This window comes from Parambassis ranga, chromosome 24 (assembly GCF_900634625.1).
Source record: "Parambassis ranga chromosome 24, fParRan2.1, whole genome shotgun sequence".
NCBI classification, from domain to species: Eukaryota; Metazoa; Chordata; class Actinopteri; family Ambassidae; genus Parambassis; species Parambassis ranga.
In genome coordinates, this window is record NC_041043.1 from 14,734,509 (window position 1) to 14,750,099 (window position 15,591).

General features: G+C 45.5%; 1 protein-coding gene across 3 annotated transcripts in view; it reads right to left on the bottom strand.

The window, feature by feature from the left end:
• Window positions 1–795: 795 nt before the first annotated feature.
• Window positions 796–15,591, bottom strand: part of tab2 (TGF-beta activated kinase 1 (MAP3K7) binding protein 2) — a 29,719-nt gene continuing 14,923 nt past the window's right edge. For 2 of the 3 annotated variants that reach the window (XM_028397404.1, XM_028397403.1), the window contains 6 exons: window positions 9,641–9,828; window positions 7,799–9,461; window positions 4,935–5,095; window positions 4,014–4,107; window positions 2,280–2,375; window positions 796–1,773 (listed from right to left, as the gene is read on the bottom strand). In XM_028397404.1, coding sequence (XP_028253205.1) covers window positions 1,634–1,773; window positions 2,280–2,375; window positions 4,014–4,107; window positions 4,935–5,095; window positions 7,799–9,461; window positions 9,641–9,742 — 2,256 coding nt within the window. In that variant the 5' untranslated portion in view covers window positions 9,743–9,828 and the 3' untranslated portion in view covers window positions 796–1,633. The remainder of the gene's footprint in view (window positions 1,774–2,279; window positions 2,376–4,013; window positions 4,108–4,934; window positions 5,096–7,798; window positions 9,462–9,640; window positions 9,829–15,591) is intronic. The other variant, XM_028397405.1, reaches the window with a different exon arrangement.

Genomic DNA, 15,591 nt, shown 5'->3' on the forward strand with positions numbered 1-15,591 from the left:
AAATTCAAAAAGGCACTAATGCAAGGCACGTTTTTTTTTTTTTTTTTTTTTACAAATGTGGAAAAACAAAACAAAAAGTAACTACTCCACAGTAAAGGTAACTTAATAAGTAAACTTTAGGAGCACCCTCATTGTTAGAAGCTTAGGAGGATGAACTGAGCCGAATACAAACATGAGTATACACAGTGGACAGTCAGCTTGTGCTTAAGGTTTTCTCTATTTTTTTTGCCTTGTTTGCACACTTTGATCGTCGGTACCTCACAGAAACCCGATTCAGGCGCAACAACAGCAACGTGGAAACGTGTGTAACCCAATCAGCTGTTTCCAGGAGCACTGACATCACGTCCTGATTGTAACTGGAAAAATGAGTGTCTCTTTGCACTGAGGTGTCGTCCCCCCCCCAAAAAAACAAAAAAAAAAACAAACATCAAACCTACATTCCAGTTGTCAGATAAGATGGCAGTTTGTGATTATGTTTTTTTTTTATTTCCTTTAGATCCCTCCCCTCAACAGTCCTCGAACATATATTTGGTGTCCTGGAAAACAAAACAAAACAAAACAACAAAAAAACTAAGAGAAGAGGCTCCTCCATCGCCGTCCACTTCGTACACAGGAAACTCAGCGACTACACAAAGCGATGAACGAGGACCGGGCAGACATAGCTTCATGATGACTGCAAGGATTTCTTTTAAACTTGCGCTCCGCTCCTCTCCTTCTGCAAGGCTTCAACTCTCACAGAAATCAAGTAAAAAGCTTACAAAGGGCAGCACGGTGCTTATTCGTTTGAAAAAAACAAAACAAAAAGACAAAAAAAAAAGTTAATAAAGTCTATAAAGCTATACTTACAGGAAATACAAGTGATTCATAGTGTGAGGAAGAAGGCACATTCTAAAAATATGTACAGTAAAAAGCTAACGGGGAGTTTCTGCCTCCGTGAACTGTACACAAAGCATGCAACGTAGTTTCATTAACTCATGACTGAAGAGAGAAAGGAGCTGCTGAGGAGAGAGGCGCGTTCGGCCCTTTGGCGTCCTCCAGAGGCAGCAAACGAGTCCACGAGTAGTCCGTTAGTTTTCCCTTCAGATGGAGAGCAGTGGCTGAACACAGTTCTCAAACATCACGCCGCCACCACAGAAGAAGAAGAAGAAGGAAATATTAAATCAGCAAAAGGCACTTTCCTTTGGCACCTGTGTTGTGTGTGTGTGTGTGTGTAGGTGTGTGTGTGTGTGTCTGTGTGTGCCGTCACACTGCGGGGCCACGCTTTGTAATACTGTAAATGGGAGCAGCGAGGTATCCCTGGGGGGTTAAAAAAAAAAAAAAATGTCACCCGTCGAGCAGGAGAGAGAGAAGGGGGGGAGGAAGGGGGGCGAGCCCACGAGTCTCTAAGGTGAGGTATCATCTGACACGAGCACAAGCTGTAAACACCGTCCAGTCGAGCCTTCAGCGGACAGCGTTCCACAAACCTTAGAAGCAACCGACGAGCAGGCCGCTCCAAGCCCCGTCCGAGTTTTCATACATTTAAGGGACCAAAAAAAAAACTAAACTAAATCAGAACAGAACAGAGAGCCCAACGTCCGTTAGTGTGGCAGGAGACGGGCGGGCAGGAGAAACAGGGGAGGAGGGCGTCGTTGGCTCAGAAGTGCCGCGGGAACTCGCACTGTTCACAGCGGTTGAGGGCCGGGTGGTTGAGGAAGGTGCAGGCGGTGCAGCTCCACTGCCTCCCCTCGTCCTCCTCCTGGTCTGCGATGGGCTTCACGAGCTTACTGCCCGCGTCTGAGGTGGAGGTGGAGAACAGCAAGAGAGCAGCAGAGGTCAGGTGGGTCACAGCTATCAGAGGTACAGACCGTACAACACAGCTCCTCTGATTCCTCCAATCTGAGAATCCCCTTTTTAATTTAATACTAGACATCGCTAAAGGTAAACAACATTCACAAATATCAGCTAGAGAGAGCTGCTGAGGGGAACTGGAGGAGGATTAAGAGTTCTTTAAACAGAGAACATGGTAAAAAAAAAGTCAAAGACTTAAGAGATCTATAGTATAAACACTGAATCAATCAACTTTTAATAGCTTTTCATGCAGACTAATGTGGCTCCAAGTGCTTCACAGATGATTTAAGGTAAAAATAAAAATGATTTAAAATAAATAATGTAAAGCAGAAAACATAATAAATAAGTAAAATCAATAAAATCACAATAATAATAAATAAATCTTTAAACAATAAAAACTAGTTAAATACATTTAAAGGAGGAAAATGACCTGCAGCCTTTTCTAAACTTACCAATAGAAAAAGTACCTTTGGGTTTGGGTGGGACCGGGCCGAGGAATCCAATATTGTCATAAAAGTTATGGATTACGCTGGGATTGAAGTGTGGTCCTGTGCACAGAGGGAGACACTGATTAGAGGACATAAACATGAGAAATCTTCTGTTCAGTCTGTGACTTCAGTGACTTCAGCCGGCTCGGCCTCCGTCAGCGGTGGAGCGCTGCCAGGGGGCCAATAAATCCCTGGTTACCAACCAGTAACAGGATGCAATTCAGGAAGAAGTGGTAGTTAACATCACAATGGCAGCACCTTTCGCCGCGTGTGCAGAGAGGATGTGAGGCGGCCTGACGGCGTGTGCTGCAGCTGCCAACCTGACCTCCATCATTTAACAGCTCCAAAAATACAGGGTCACCCAGTCTGAGTGTGCTCCACCTCCTCTCAGGGCTCCTGCACATTTTCCATTCTAAAGATTCATATATAACATTTCAGTTAAAGGTAAATAACAACAAAGGAGACCGACACGTTTTTCCTTTTCAGTGTTGCTCTACCCCTAACCCACTGCATCCTGCCTAGGTCCCGGTGGCTTGTGTCGCATTTTGGCTGCGTCACACCCGGCGCACGCTATTGATCGCTGCCACATTACTCAGGGGCGTGCGGTCGCACCAGACCTGCCGTCCCTCCGCCCTGCTATGTAAAAGCTTCCCACTATATCTACTATGGCCAAACTGTGCCAAGCAGCACCGACCAGATCGAGAAGACAGGATGTCAGGAGCAAGAATCCGGTCAATTTTCAAAATAAAACACCACCCTGGTTAATAAAAAAATACTTTTAAAGCCAACATGTTATTAACTTGTTGTCAGAAGAATTGGGGATTTGGCTGCATTATTATACAGCACATGTGTGCATGGAGAGTGGAAGGAAAGGAACAGATGCTTAGTGGTGACAGAGCTCCTCTTCCTCCCTCACTGCCTGCAGGTTCTTCAAAGTAAATTTCAAACTTATCTGGTGGCTGGATTCCAGTGCATACACTGAACGTAAATGTAAATCATCCAATGTTACTATATCAACCGTTGATTGCCGATATTCGTACATACAAGCCGCGGATAGTTCACACGGATCAGATGAAGAACAACGGCGTGCAACATCCCTGTTTTAGTGCAGTTATTTATGTTGATTTATGACTAAACAACCCTTTTCACGACTGATCAATCAGCCGGCGATCACTAAAAATGGGTGACTTGTCATTAATTACCTGCAGTGGGACTTGAAAGAAATTACTATACAAATAATGTGCAAGATAAGGCCTCCAAACACCAGTTTAATGTGCTTTACATGTCGATTTTTGTTAGTTGAATGTGTACCGTAAAACGTCAAATAATAGCTGAACTGACGCCCGTGATCCCGTTTACAGGCCCGGTCCGGTTATGGATTTGGACATATAAAGGCCGGCCTCAGTTATAAGCCGGGGCTGATTTATGCCAATGTGTGACGTTGTAATGGAGACACATAAACAAGGCTTAAAAAAAAAGTATGATGACATTAATGATGGAAGGGATGTGGAGAACTTTTCAGCCAGAATAATTAAAGGCCTGTCCAAAAATATAAGCTGGGACAATTGTGCGATTTAGGCAAATAAAGGCCCCGGGCTGTTATTTGAAGTTTTTACGGTAAAAAGTAAACATTGTACAAAGCCCCATTTTTGTATCTGTTGGGCCTTATTTGAATGTCAGAGAGTCACAGAGCCGTACCTCTTGTTTGAAGGAGATCGATTTCTTTGCTGAGGCAGTCAATGTCAATCTGCAGTGACCTGTTTTTGCATCGCAACTGCTTCATTTCCTCGAGCTGAAAGAGAACAACAAAGAGGAGGTTTGAGCTCTGAGGTGGTGGTGGGTGGGTGGGTGGTGGGGGGAGCCTGCTTCTACGTCAGCGCAGCAGATCTGTGACCGTGTCAGCAGGAGAGTAAACAACACTGAAGCTAACAGAGCTCAGCACCAGCAGCCAATTAGCCTTCCACAGCCACTTCCACCCCCTCAAACTGTAAGAGCTGACTCAACGAAAACACGAGAGCGGCCCTTCATCGGAGCTTTCAACAGTTGCAGCTGTAAGTGTAACAGCAGCAGGAATCATATGAAAGAGGTCTGTGTGCTTTTTGAACTTTCCTCTAAAAAAGTAGCTCCAAAATAAACTGCGAAGTCAAAAGTGTGTCAGTCTGAAAATATGGACCCATATCAGCCAAATCATAAACAGACCCTGTAATCAGCATAGTTCCAGAGTGTGGGAGCGCCAACGTGCTGTGAGCAGCTCATCTACTTCTGTCTGCGAATACAATCATACAAAACACAGCTTTTAAACTGACGGAAGTCCCATTTTTCCCGAGGCTGGGCAGTCATTATATGCTCTAACGCTGCAGCCATCAACTAATGAATGTGAGTTTGGAACTGCTTTGAACATTTTGCCTGTAAAATGTCAACATATATTGATCGATTAATCATGTCCATTTACTTGTGGTCACATGTGCAGACACAACTCATCACAGCCAAAGAAGTGGTGACAGCGAATTGAACTGTGGTGCTGCTGGTGCTACGATCAATGAGCCAAGTAAAGCGGTCATTCTCATCCACACTTTTCTTGTTTTCTTGCTTTAAAAAAAAAAACTGAATGAATCTTACAGAAGGAATTTGGGAGGCTGAGTTGGATCTCTCCAGTCGTCTCCTGGTCAGGTCGTTTTCCATCTCGTTGACCTCCTCTTTTAGCTTCTCCAGCTTCTTCTTCTTCATCTCCAACTCGTGCCACAGCCTCTCCATTCGAGCCTTCTGATGCACCAACAATGCTGAAAGAAGAGAGGCACACAGTGTGGTCAGAAACACTCCCATCTGCTCCATTCGTACTGAGATACATCAGCTGATATGTAATCGAAGGAATTGTGAAGCTATTGTGATATTTAGAAACTCCCTGTAACTGAAAACAAACAAGCGATTCACTGCTGTGGATAAGCACTACTGACACATTCAAATCCACAACTGTCAAACCAGTTTTCAGTCCTAAAAAGTGTGTGTGTGAGTGTGTGTGTGAGATTAGAGCTGGAAGAAGCACATCAGACTGCTGCTGCTTATCAGGCTCCATTTCATCACCTACTGTGGTAACATGAGCCCAGTGAGCCGACTGCTGCAGGCAAATTGTTTGATACAGAAAACCCAAACTCAGCACACACACACACACACACACACAGACAGAGACATAGAATCTACTCAAGTCTGTACAACACATTTCCCATAATTCACTGTGGTATCTGTTGACAGGCTGCAACGCCTCCGATGCAGGCGTTCAGAGATAAACAAGCACGTCTTTGCCTTCTGTTGTACACGAACACACGCCACTCCACATCACCTGTCGAGCCTTCGAGCTATAAAGCTACCTGCGTTACTGCTGAGTTACAGCCATGTACTGTAAAAATGAGGATGGATGGTACTTTAGTGACAGTTCTGACATCCACAGACTGTGGGGTAGAGCTGACCTGATGTGAGAGTTCACATTATAAATTATAGGAATTTGAAGTCTTATTATGATTCATATAGGTGACTTGTTAAAAATTGAAAATAAAGCCTACTCAGACAAAGGTCTCTCAATGAGATGGGTCTAGAATCCCTCCCTTTCACAGCCACTTCCTCTCAGTTCATGTGGCTGTAGAACACTTTGTATTGGCGACGCCTTATTTTAATTGTTGTTTTGGAGATTCAGGAATTTAGTGTGGCACTACACATCAGTATCCAAACATTCTTTATGCATCTTATTACTAATAAAGAATGTGTGTTGGGTGATATTTGATTCAGCCAAACCTAAGACCTAACTGACTTAAGGGTGTGCATTTAAAACAGGTCCTCACACGCCAATAAACAATATTATCCTGCTGCTAAACACATTAAAGTTTCATTAACTTGTTGTGTGGTTACAGGTGTGTCTGCAGCTTTGAATGTGACTCAGTCAAGCACTACAGTGGAAGTCAAAGAGGACAAAGAGTGTTGGGGGGGTTGGTGGGTCAGCACGCCTTGTGTGAAGCCCCCTCTCTACAGTAGTCACCACAGTACAGAAGCCACAGCCAGTGACTCACGTATAATACAGTCAAAAGCCCAAAAAAGGAAACAGTGCTGCGCTCTGACATGTTTGAGTCACACGACAGAATGTGCCGGTGTCAGAAGCTGACGGGGCAAATGTTACATTTACTGTGGAGGACTCACTCTGCAGTCACACAGCGAGTCACCATTGTTTTTATCTAATTTATGGAACATGCAGAGTGTAACTCAAAAATGACTGTTAATACGACTTTTATTTAGTAAATGATTTATCTAAATACACTTAAAGGTAGGGTAGGAGATTTTGAAAACTCAGTGAGAGTCAGCCAGATTTAGAAAGTAAACACACGCCCCTTTCTCTCGGAGCTCACCCCGAAGCCACGCCTCCCAATCACATGGACGCGCATCACCTGAAGACGAGCTGCGGTCTGTGACTTCGGCCATCATGCACGTACCTCTCTGGTGCACAGAACAGGAAGAGAGTGACAACCAGCCAATACTCCGCGCAGGGTCCACCCGGAGGATTGGCTGATGTTTTTAGTGTTTTATAGCTTCCACAGATGATTCATATTCTTCGTTTTAATGAGAAACTGCCGAACTAATCGGTTGCTATCGGATTGTAAAGAGAAGTTACACTAATTTAACAAAAAGTGCATCAGAGTGAAATCTCCTACCCGACCTTTAATAAATGGACACCACATGCAGCTTCGTCTGGTCTGTTTTCAGTCATAAAGGTTTAGATGTTAATGCTGCAGCTGATGATTGTATGGATTATTGATTGGTTGTCCATGATCCATCACTGCATTCTGACATTTTACTGACAATCAAGTGGAAAATGCTCTGAACACGTTCCTGGTTCCAGTCTTACAGTTCCAAACTTCTGTTGATTGCAGCTTTAGTTAGGATATAATGAGTGTTTAGATGTTAACTCTGTGTGTTTTTCAACACAACAAAAGCTCAAAGACATGATCCTTTCAGTTTGTTGTGGAAGAACCTGCCTGTCTTGAACTCATCACACTGAAGGGCTGAACAGGGAACCAGAAAAATGGAGGCCATATACTGCCTGGGTGTCCACGTAGTGTATGAATTTAACATTTTAGAAATCACTTTAAGAGCAGAACTAATTCACATTCTACTGCACATGTCATTAATTAAGCAAGTCTTGTGTGAAACTGTGGCAAACTGAGCATGCTGCAGTGATTGTGATTTGTTTTGGTTGTGCTTTATTACACAAACAAGCTCAATCATTACCCCTGCAGTGTACTTTGTGAGCCACAAATAACCAAATTATCCTGGTGTGGATGTAAAAAAAACTGAAAATAAACTCTCTCTACGGCAGCTGAAGAAACTGACATTGATTAGTTATTATTGAAAAACCTTGTCATTCTTACACCGCAGGAATGAAACATAAATATATCCAGATTTCTGCAGTAAAGGCTAAATTACCATCATGTGATGCTCACCTTGTGTGTACGCTGCATCGTCCGAGCCCATGCTGAGTCTGCGAGGCTCGCTCGGCCTCTCCCGGTGAGGTGACAGAGGATCCGAGAGATGCAGGGGGTCTGGCTCCACAAAGTGGTGGTCTGAGGGTAGGCTGAGGAGGTTGTTGGGCTCAAACGTTGGGGACACGACACCGGGGGACACAGCCGGGGGTTTATTTGGAGACACTGTGATTTTAAAAGTGTATTTGGTGTTAGGCTGAGTCACCACCACGCGAGGGGAAGACGCCGTGCCTCCCGCGCACACAGAGGTACGGGACTTAGGTGGGTGGTGGTGGATGTAGGCGGGGCCCCCAATGTTCCTGGCCCCTGAGGACCCTGGAGGGTTTGCTGAGATGAAGACAGTGGGATTCCTACCCCCGCCGTCATCACTGGAGGCATTAGCAGAAATGTAAAACTTGGGCTGGGAGCGGGAGCCGGCTGAGGCCACCATGGCCTCGTCAGAGGGAGTATTAGCAGCAGTAGGCGGGCTGGCAGAGATAAAGACAGTGGGTTGGCTACGACTCAGACCCGGACCTCCGATGGACAGAGGGGTGGTGGGGACAGTAGCTACCCCAGTTGAAGAAGAGGAAGAGGAAGGGCATGAGGAGGAGGTGGAGGATGAACGGGGCCCGCTGCTGGTCCGCAGCACGGCTGTCGTGGAGTTACTCCGTTGAGGAGATTCAAGTTTGATCTCAATCTGATTCTTGCGTGGGCCAGTGGAGATGTTCTGGATGTTGTACTGGCTGATGGTCGACAGAGAACCAGGTATGACAGAGGAGGAGGAAGAGGAAGAGGAGCACGAGGAGACGCCGGAGGAAGAGGCCTGGCTTCCAGTAGGAAGGGAGGAGGGTGCTTGGGGATTTGTGGGGGAACTGATCGGCATGTAGACGTGCGAGGTCTGGTGGCCCTGGGTCTGGTGCTGTGAGGTATGTGAGGAGGAGGGGTGCTGAGAGCCTGACCAGGAGCCGGACAGGGAGGAGGGGTGTGTGATCTGGTAGATCTGCTGCAGAGGCTGGGAGGTGGGGCTGTACTGCGCCCTGCCTCCCGGCTGCTGGTTCTGCCGGGTTGTACTGGACTGGCTAGTATAGGGCCGGATGTAGATAGAGTTACCCTGTGGACTGCTTAGACCCGACTGCGGCCCGCCATGTATGTGCAAAGAGGTGGGGGTGTTGCGGCCCGTTTGGATATTGGGGGCTAGCGTCACGGTAATGGGGTTGAATCGTGCCGTCTGAGCACCTATAGTTGTCCCTTTGACCCCCAGAGGGTAAAGTCCAAGGTGCTGCGGAGGCTGCGGTTTACGCGTGGGCTCCATCACACCAAAAACACTGAGAGTGGTGGGCACCTGCACTGGGGCTGACTGAGGCTCCTGCTGAAAGAAGTCACTGTTGGGGGCCTGGCCTGTCTGGAGGGGCCCTTCGCTCAGGCTGTGGGCCAGAGTCCGGCTGCCGTTCATTCTCAGGCCGTCCCGAACCGGGGCCACATGCACATTCTGAGACTGCAGGTCCAGGTTCAGCTGGGTCATGTGATTACGGAGCCTGGTGAAGCTCGGGTCGTCAGTAAAGCTGAGGTTCCCTTCCTCACTGTACAGGTAGCCCGGACTAACCTGGGACAAATATTCACAGCAGGCGTCTAAATTGTTGTTGTTCTGCAGGAAACACAGAAGAGAGAGAGAGACGCTAATAATAAACAACATTTTGATTTTAAGTCTGATTCCTGGAGATGATATCTTGTGTAGTTTTATTTTTAAAATGGTCTTTTTTTTTTTCAACCCACCAGCAGGTCTTGTGCTTAAGATTAGTTTTATTAAGGTTTTAAGGCCCTTACCTGCAGAACACACTGGGATACAACACCCTCTGGGACTTCAGGGAACTTTTGGCGCAGGTCATGCAAAACCTGAATGTCAATCTGGTGGCTTCCCTGGGCCATTCGTATGTTGCCAGGTCAGGAGTGCTTGTTCTGTTCAGCGCACTGGGGCGTCAGTCGTGGCAGCAAAGCGCCTTCATTTTGAACATCTGGAAAGAAAAGAAAGAAAACATTGATGTGATAAGGAAGGGTAAGAATCCTGCCTATTGTTCTGAAAAAGTCTGTGTTTTGTTGACGCTGAATGGAAAAGAATGTAAGAAGCCAGCGTGGTCTGTTGCAGCTCTGCTCTACAAGACATCCGTCAGACATTTGAGGTCGTCCGTTTCATTATGCCTCAGCTTTCAAAACAAAAACTGAGAGATGCTCAATGAGAACAGACAGCCTTCATTTTTAGAGGTCCTCCTTCCCACAAAGCCCTTTAAATAAAAGAGCAGCAGAGGAAGGAAACCACCTCTAACTGACTCCAACTGATCTCAACATCAACATTCACTTATTAAGGAAAGAATGGGGTCAAACAGTAGTCCAGCCTGAACACAAATGTCTCCACAGGAAGCTTCAATGTAAAGCAGCCCTGCGTTAACAGCTGATATCTGAGAATTAGAGCTGCTGAACTAACCACTAAAAGAGCTTTTTTAAATCGGGAAAAGATAAACAAGAGGTAGATGTGTATCTGCAAAGTTCACTAAAGCCACGGAGGAGGGGAAAAGTGTTTTAATTTTGCTTCTATGAGGAAAGAAAATGGAATAACACATGAAAACTGGGACATATCGTCCTTAAAGAAACACGTGGGAAAGAATGAGTTGGCTGGTGGTGCGTTCACTGACACAGAGCTTGGCTTGTTTCCTCTTCTCATTCTTTGCATAAGCTATACTCACACCTGGGAGCCAGCCAAGGTGACCACACTGTTTTACTACTACTAGCCACTGTGCAACTTCAGCAGAGCAACAACAGGCGCACTGCAGTCATGTCCCATTCACTGCTCCACTTCATCATCGCAGCCTTTTCACAGACAGACCAGGGAATTGATCTGGCCACCAGGTATAAGTTCACATCTCAGACGCACAACAAAACAAAGTCATGAGAACTTGAAAGAGTATGAGTGCATGACATGCCAATGTTTGTGTTATTCCACACTTTTCTTCTGACCGCACTCTTTCGAAACATCTTCCTGTGGGAGGTTCAGACATGCCAATCAAAACACAGCGACACATGAAGCACACCCCGTTCCGCTCTGTGCTGATGTGAGGCAGAGGCAGCAGCTTTTTTATGCTTACAGAGAGGGTCAGAAGCTCATCATTTACACACATTTACAGCGTTTCATAGTGCAAATCACACCGGCCTCCAGGAATATCTCTCTGAGCAGCTGCGTCTGTCTTATCTAAGCTATGAGGAAGTATAGTGTCATAACTGAAACGTCGTAAATCGACTCTGCAAAACATCCGTCTATGGCTGATAACAGGAGGAGGAGGAGCTCTTTGGCTACTGTCAATAGTCAGGCGCCAAAGAGCTGAGAAGGAGGAGGAGGAACTCAGGGGAGAGCTCCTTTGTAGACAATTAGTAGGAAAGCAAAAAGCCATGATTTTCTATCAATGTAGACTTTTTCAACTATTTAGTTTGATTGCCGGTGCTAGGCTTCTTCTTTTTTATTCTTCCGTACATTTTTTTCAGTATACATTGACCAATTTCAGCCCTTCAACTATCAAAATGTTCATCTCACAGAGGACATTCCGGGTCAACTTCAAAAAGTTGTAGTTTTTCAAATATTAGGCAATTTCGGTGTCATTTTTAACATGGGAGTCTATGAGAGAGCCCTTCAACGAGGGTCATCTGCCAAATCCATCTCCTCCTACAAATTTTCAAGCTACAGACTCCATTTTAGTCTTGAAACGCTCATTAGATGCTGCTCTATCAAACTTGTATTCAGAATTTTCTAATTCCGAATCGTTTCCGCACGCCAGGCTCTCAAAGTTGGAGTGGTTTTTGAGGTCTCCTCTGCTGTTACCATGGTGACAGGCTGACACACAGAGGCATACAAAGCTCTGAATTGCTCTGATTCTCCAGCAATTCAGAGCAATCCTTCACATCAGCGTTCAAAGCAATGCTTCAGCTGCAGCAATCAAACTTGCATTTTCTTCAGGAAATGCCCTTTTCTAGTTGAAATGATTTCCTTCTCAAGCTCTGTGTGGAGAGTGCAGCAAGTTACACAATTTTATTTAATAGAAATAAGTATGCAAAGGAACCAAATGATGCTTTTTTTGCAATCAGGTGGGAAAAATATGTTAATATCAGCAAAAAAAAAGTTGGAAAATATCTGCATTTATGCAAAAATTCAATATCCTGCAACTCTAAACTATCCCCCAAAAAAACCCATTGACTTTGTGATGAGGGAGCCAAAAGTGCTACCACACATTTCCACTTATCCTTGCAGTGGGACTCCATGGCTAACTATCATTCAGTGCTTTCCTTTGTTTTTTTGAAAATTGGACAGTTTGCAATTATGTGACCAGACTGTGTGATTCCTTTTGAGTGTGTCAAAAAGTAGCACAACTTGAAGAACCTCTAAATGCAAACCAGAGGAAAAACAACACACCACATCTCAGATTACATGTTTAGAGCAAAACCCGACAGCCTCCAGGAAAGCACGGCTCCTCCTCCTGCAGAGATTAAGCTAATAACGCCCACACACACAAAAAGAAGACTTTAAAGTATCCTACTTCCCACACACACACACACACCACTTATGCAGGCTAATACTATATCAGTTTACATCTACCTGTTTGATTTACAGGCCACGAGGAACTGCAGGACAACAGTCCACCATTCAGGAGACCGCGCAGCTCAACCGCTGTGGGAAAGGAAATTCACTACTTGGCAGCTGACCCAGTTGCAGGTCAACAGTGTGGTTAGATTGTTTCCCAGCTTCAAAAACAAAAAGGTCCACACCTCTTTACTGTAGGTAATTATAGGTCTGCAGCTGGCCCATGTGTGGTGGGGGTGGCGGCTCTGAAGGGGGCAGATTAGTCCTCGCTGTCGCTGAAGGCTGTGGTGGTGGTGGTGGTGGTGCAGGGCCTTACGCAGAGATAGAGACAAAGCTTCCATTGCTGAGGCTGTTATTCGCCGTGCCAAAGCATTGACCCACAGCCCCACACTCATTTTCTGGAGGTAGCAGGCCTGCCATGCTCCCATCAATGGCCTCATTCACGCTACCCAGGCGAATGCACCTAAAAACGTCCAAATCAATTAGAGCCTGAATGAAATGTGAAGAAACAATCAACAGCAGCCTCTAGCAGAAATATTCGCCCAGCACCTGACGCTATACCTGTTGTAACACCACACACAAAACGAGCTGATGCAAACAAAGAGGCTACACATAACAAGGGAAACAAAACACAACAGAACTAAATGTCATGCCATTCTATCCTCAGTGTGCAAAGGGTGGAATGTCTGATGGTGATTGTTTGGGACAGTGCTGATGTCATCAAACCAAATCGCCATTTGATGTTCTGTGGAAACGGTAGTTTGAAATATGAAAAACATTAAATACAGTGGAAACAGCAGGGGATCCAATCTGAACTTCAATCAGAAACATCCTCCGCAGCTTTAAAGAATAACCAGGCCAGCTTTACATGGAATGTCTAACTGCTGTCCTGGTCCAGCAGGATTTAAACAAATAAAGAGACTAATTGGCAGTGGACGCTGCTGAGGGCTGCTGGCAGCCACCCCGGGCTTCCAGAGAATCAACGGACATGTGTGTGTGTGGTGGACACACTGACCCAGGAGGAGCACATTCACATTCAGAAGAATGCTGTACGGCTGCTGTTGAAAGGACCTATATGCAGTCACATGAGTCAGGCGTATGACAAACTATTTTTACAGTAAAAAATAAAGCTACTCACCAACTGTTGTTACACCTAAGTGACACATCGTTGCTTCCAAAGGATCAATTACAGCCAAGAATGCACACTTTGAAAGAAAACATGCAGCTGTGCCGAGTGGCCTTTAGATCATTTCAGGGTTCACACCAAACTGAAGAGATCATTTCTTTGTGCAATCTCATAATCACATAGAGTTATCATCGTGGTTCAGTTTCAAACTGTGAGTCTGGAAACAGGTTATTTTCCTCTGGTTTGCCCATAAAAATGTCAGAATCAAGCACCAGCCTTTGATGCATGAAGCCCATGCAGAGGTGTTAAAAACTGCAGTTCACCTTGCAGCCTCCAGGGGCTGGCTCCAAAATGAGTCTCTCCTCATAAGACTCCAATGTTTCATGGGCAATCACTCAATAATGCAAACAATCATCTGCTGCAGATTTAGTACACTGAAGCATCAAAGGTTTCCACCTTAAAGGTAGGGTAGGAGATTTTGAAAACTCAGTGAGAGTCAGCCAGATTTGGAAAGTAAAGACACGCCCCTTTCTCTCAGAGCTCACCCCGAAGCCACGCCTCCCAATCACATGGACGCGCATTACCTGAAGACGTGCTGCGGTCTGTGACTTCGGCCATCATGCACGTACCTCTCTGGTGCGCGCAGAGCAGGAAGAGAGTGACAACCAGCCAATACTCCGCGCAGGGTCCACCCGGAGGATTGGCTGATGTTTTTAGTGTTTTATAGCTTCCACAGATGATTCATATTCTTCGTTTTAATGCGAAACTGCCGAACTAATCAGTTGCTATCGGATTGTAAAGAGAAGTTACACTAATTTAACAAAAAGTGCATCAGAATGAAATCTCCTACCCGGCCTTTAACAAGTAAAAACAGACGAGTGGCGGGTTAATCTTGCACATGGTGTCCGTTTACTTTTGGTCATACAGGGTAGCTGCTGCACAAAGGACCAACATCCAATCATGTTACGTCATTTTTTTTTTTACAGACAGTGACGTAGCACCTGAGTGAGTTGAAGCTGCTCATACATTCATAGATGAAATGAGTCCAGGACCACTTCATGTTGTGAGATGAATGATTTTGCTGAGACGCAGACCGTTTTAACACGCAGCATGGTTTACCTCACCGTGACAGAAACAAGCCAACAGCAGTCCCACTCTCTCATGCCATCCTTCTTCATTTCTCCGGGGATTACTCACGTACACATACACACATACGCTGGTTGCTCTTTAAGAATGCAGCCTGATTCATTTGCTAAAGTTTTGTGCATTTCATTCTGATTCAGTGACTCTGAGGAACCACAGGTCTTACCTTGCCTCCCACGGAGCGCAGGAATGTGCGGAAATTTTACAGGAGACTAGTCTTAAAAGAACTTTTCGAGTCATCACAAAAGCTGTTATCCGCCGAAACAAAGCGATTTCCCACCATATTAATGTCACAAGAGAGACAGAAGTAAACATTAAGATGAACTGCCATTGTAAGAGTCGGGCAGCTTCAACAAAATAGTCCTAAAACATCATCAGACTGTAAATCCTGCATCGTATTACCAGTTTAAGACACTAATAAGTTCAACACAATAACATTTCCCCTTCATCAATTTAATTTCATCAACACATCTACTGCAAGTATGTTTGGCTTGCACATTAGGTCCATACAGTGTGAGGCAGTCCTTTTGTTCCAGAACAGAAACAAACCACACATTATTTGCAGAACCCAAACTGCATTCAGCGGTGCCATGCAGCCTGGGCCTCACAGCGCACACACAGAGCCCGGATCAGCTCTGTCAGACAGCCTGCTCGACTTTTAGTTGCCCACTTTTGGGGAAAAAAGTGGGGGGGGAGAGTATGAAAGTGTTTGTGTGGAAGTGTGGGGGGAAGAGTGTGTGTGTGGGGAAGAGTGTGTGTGGGGGGAAGAGTGTGTGTGGGGGGAAGAGTGTGTGTGGGGGGAAGAGTGTGTGTGTGCAGGAAATCAAAAATTCTTCAGCACCGCAGCCTGCAGATGGTGGTTGATTGGAAGCAGGCAATGGCACC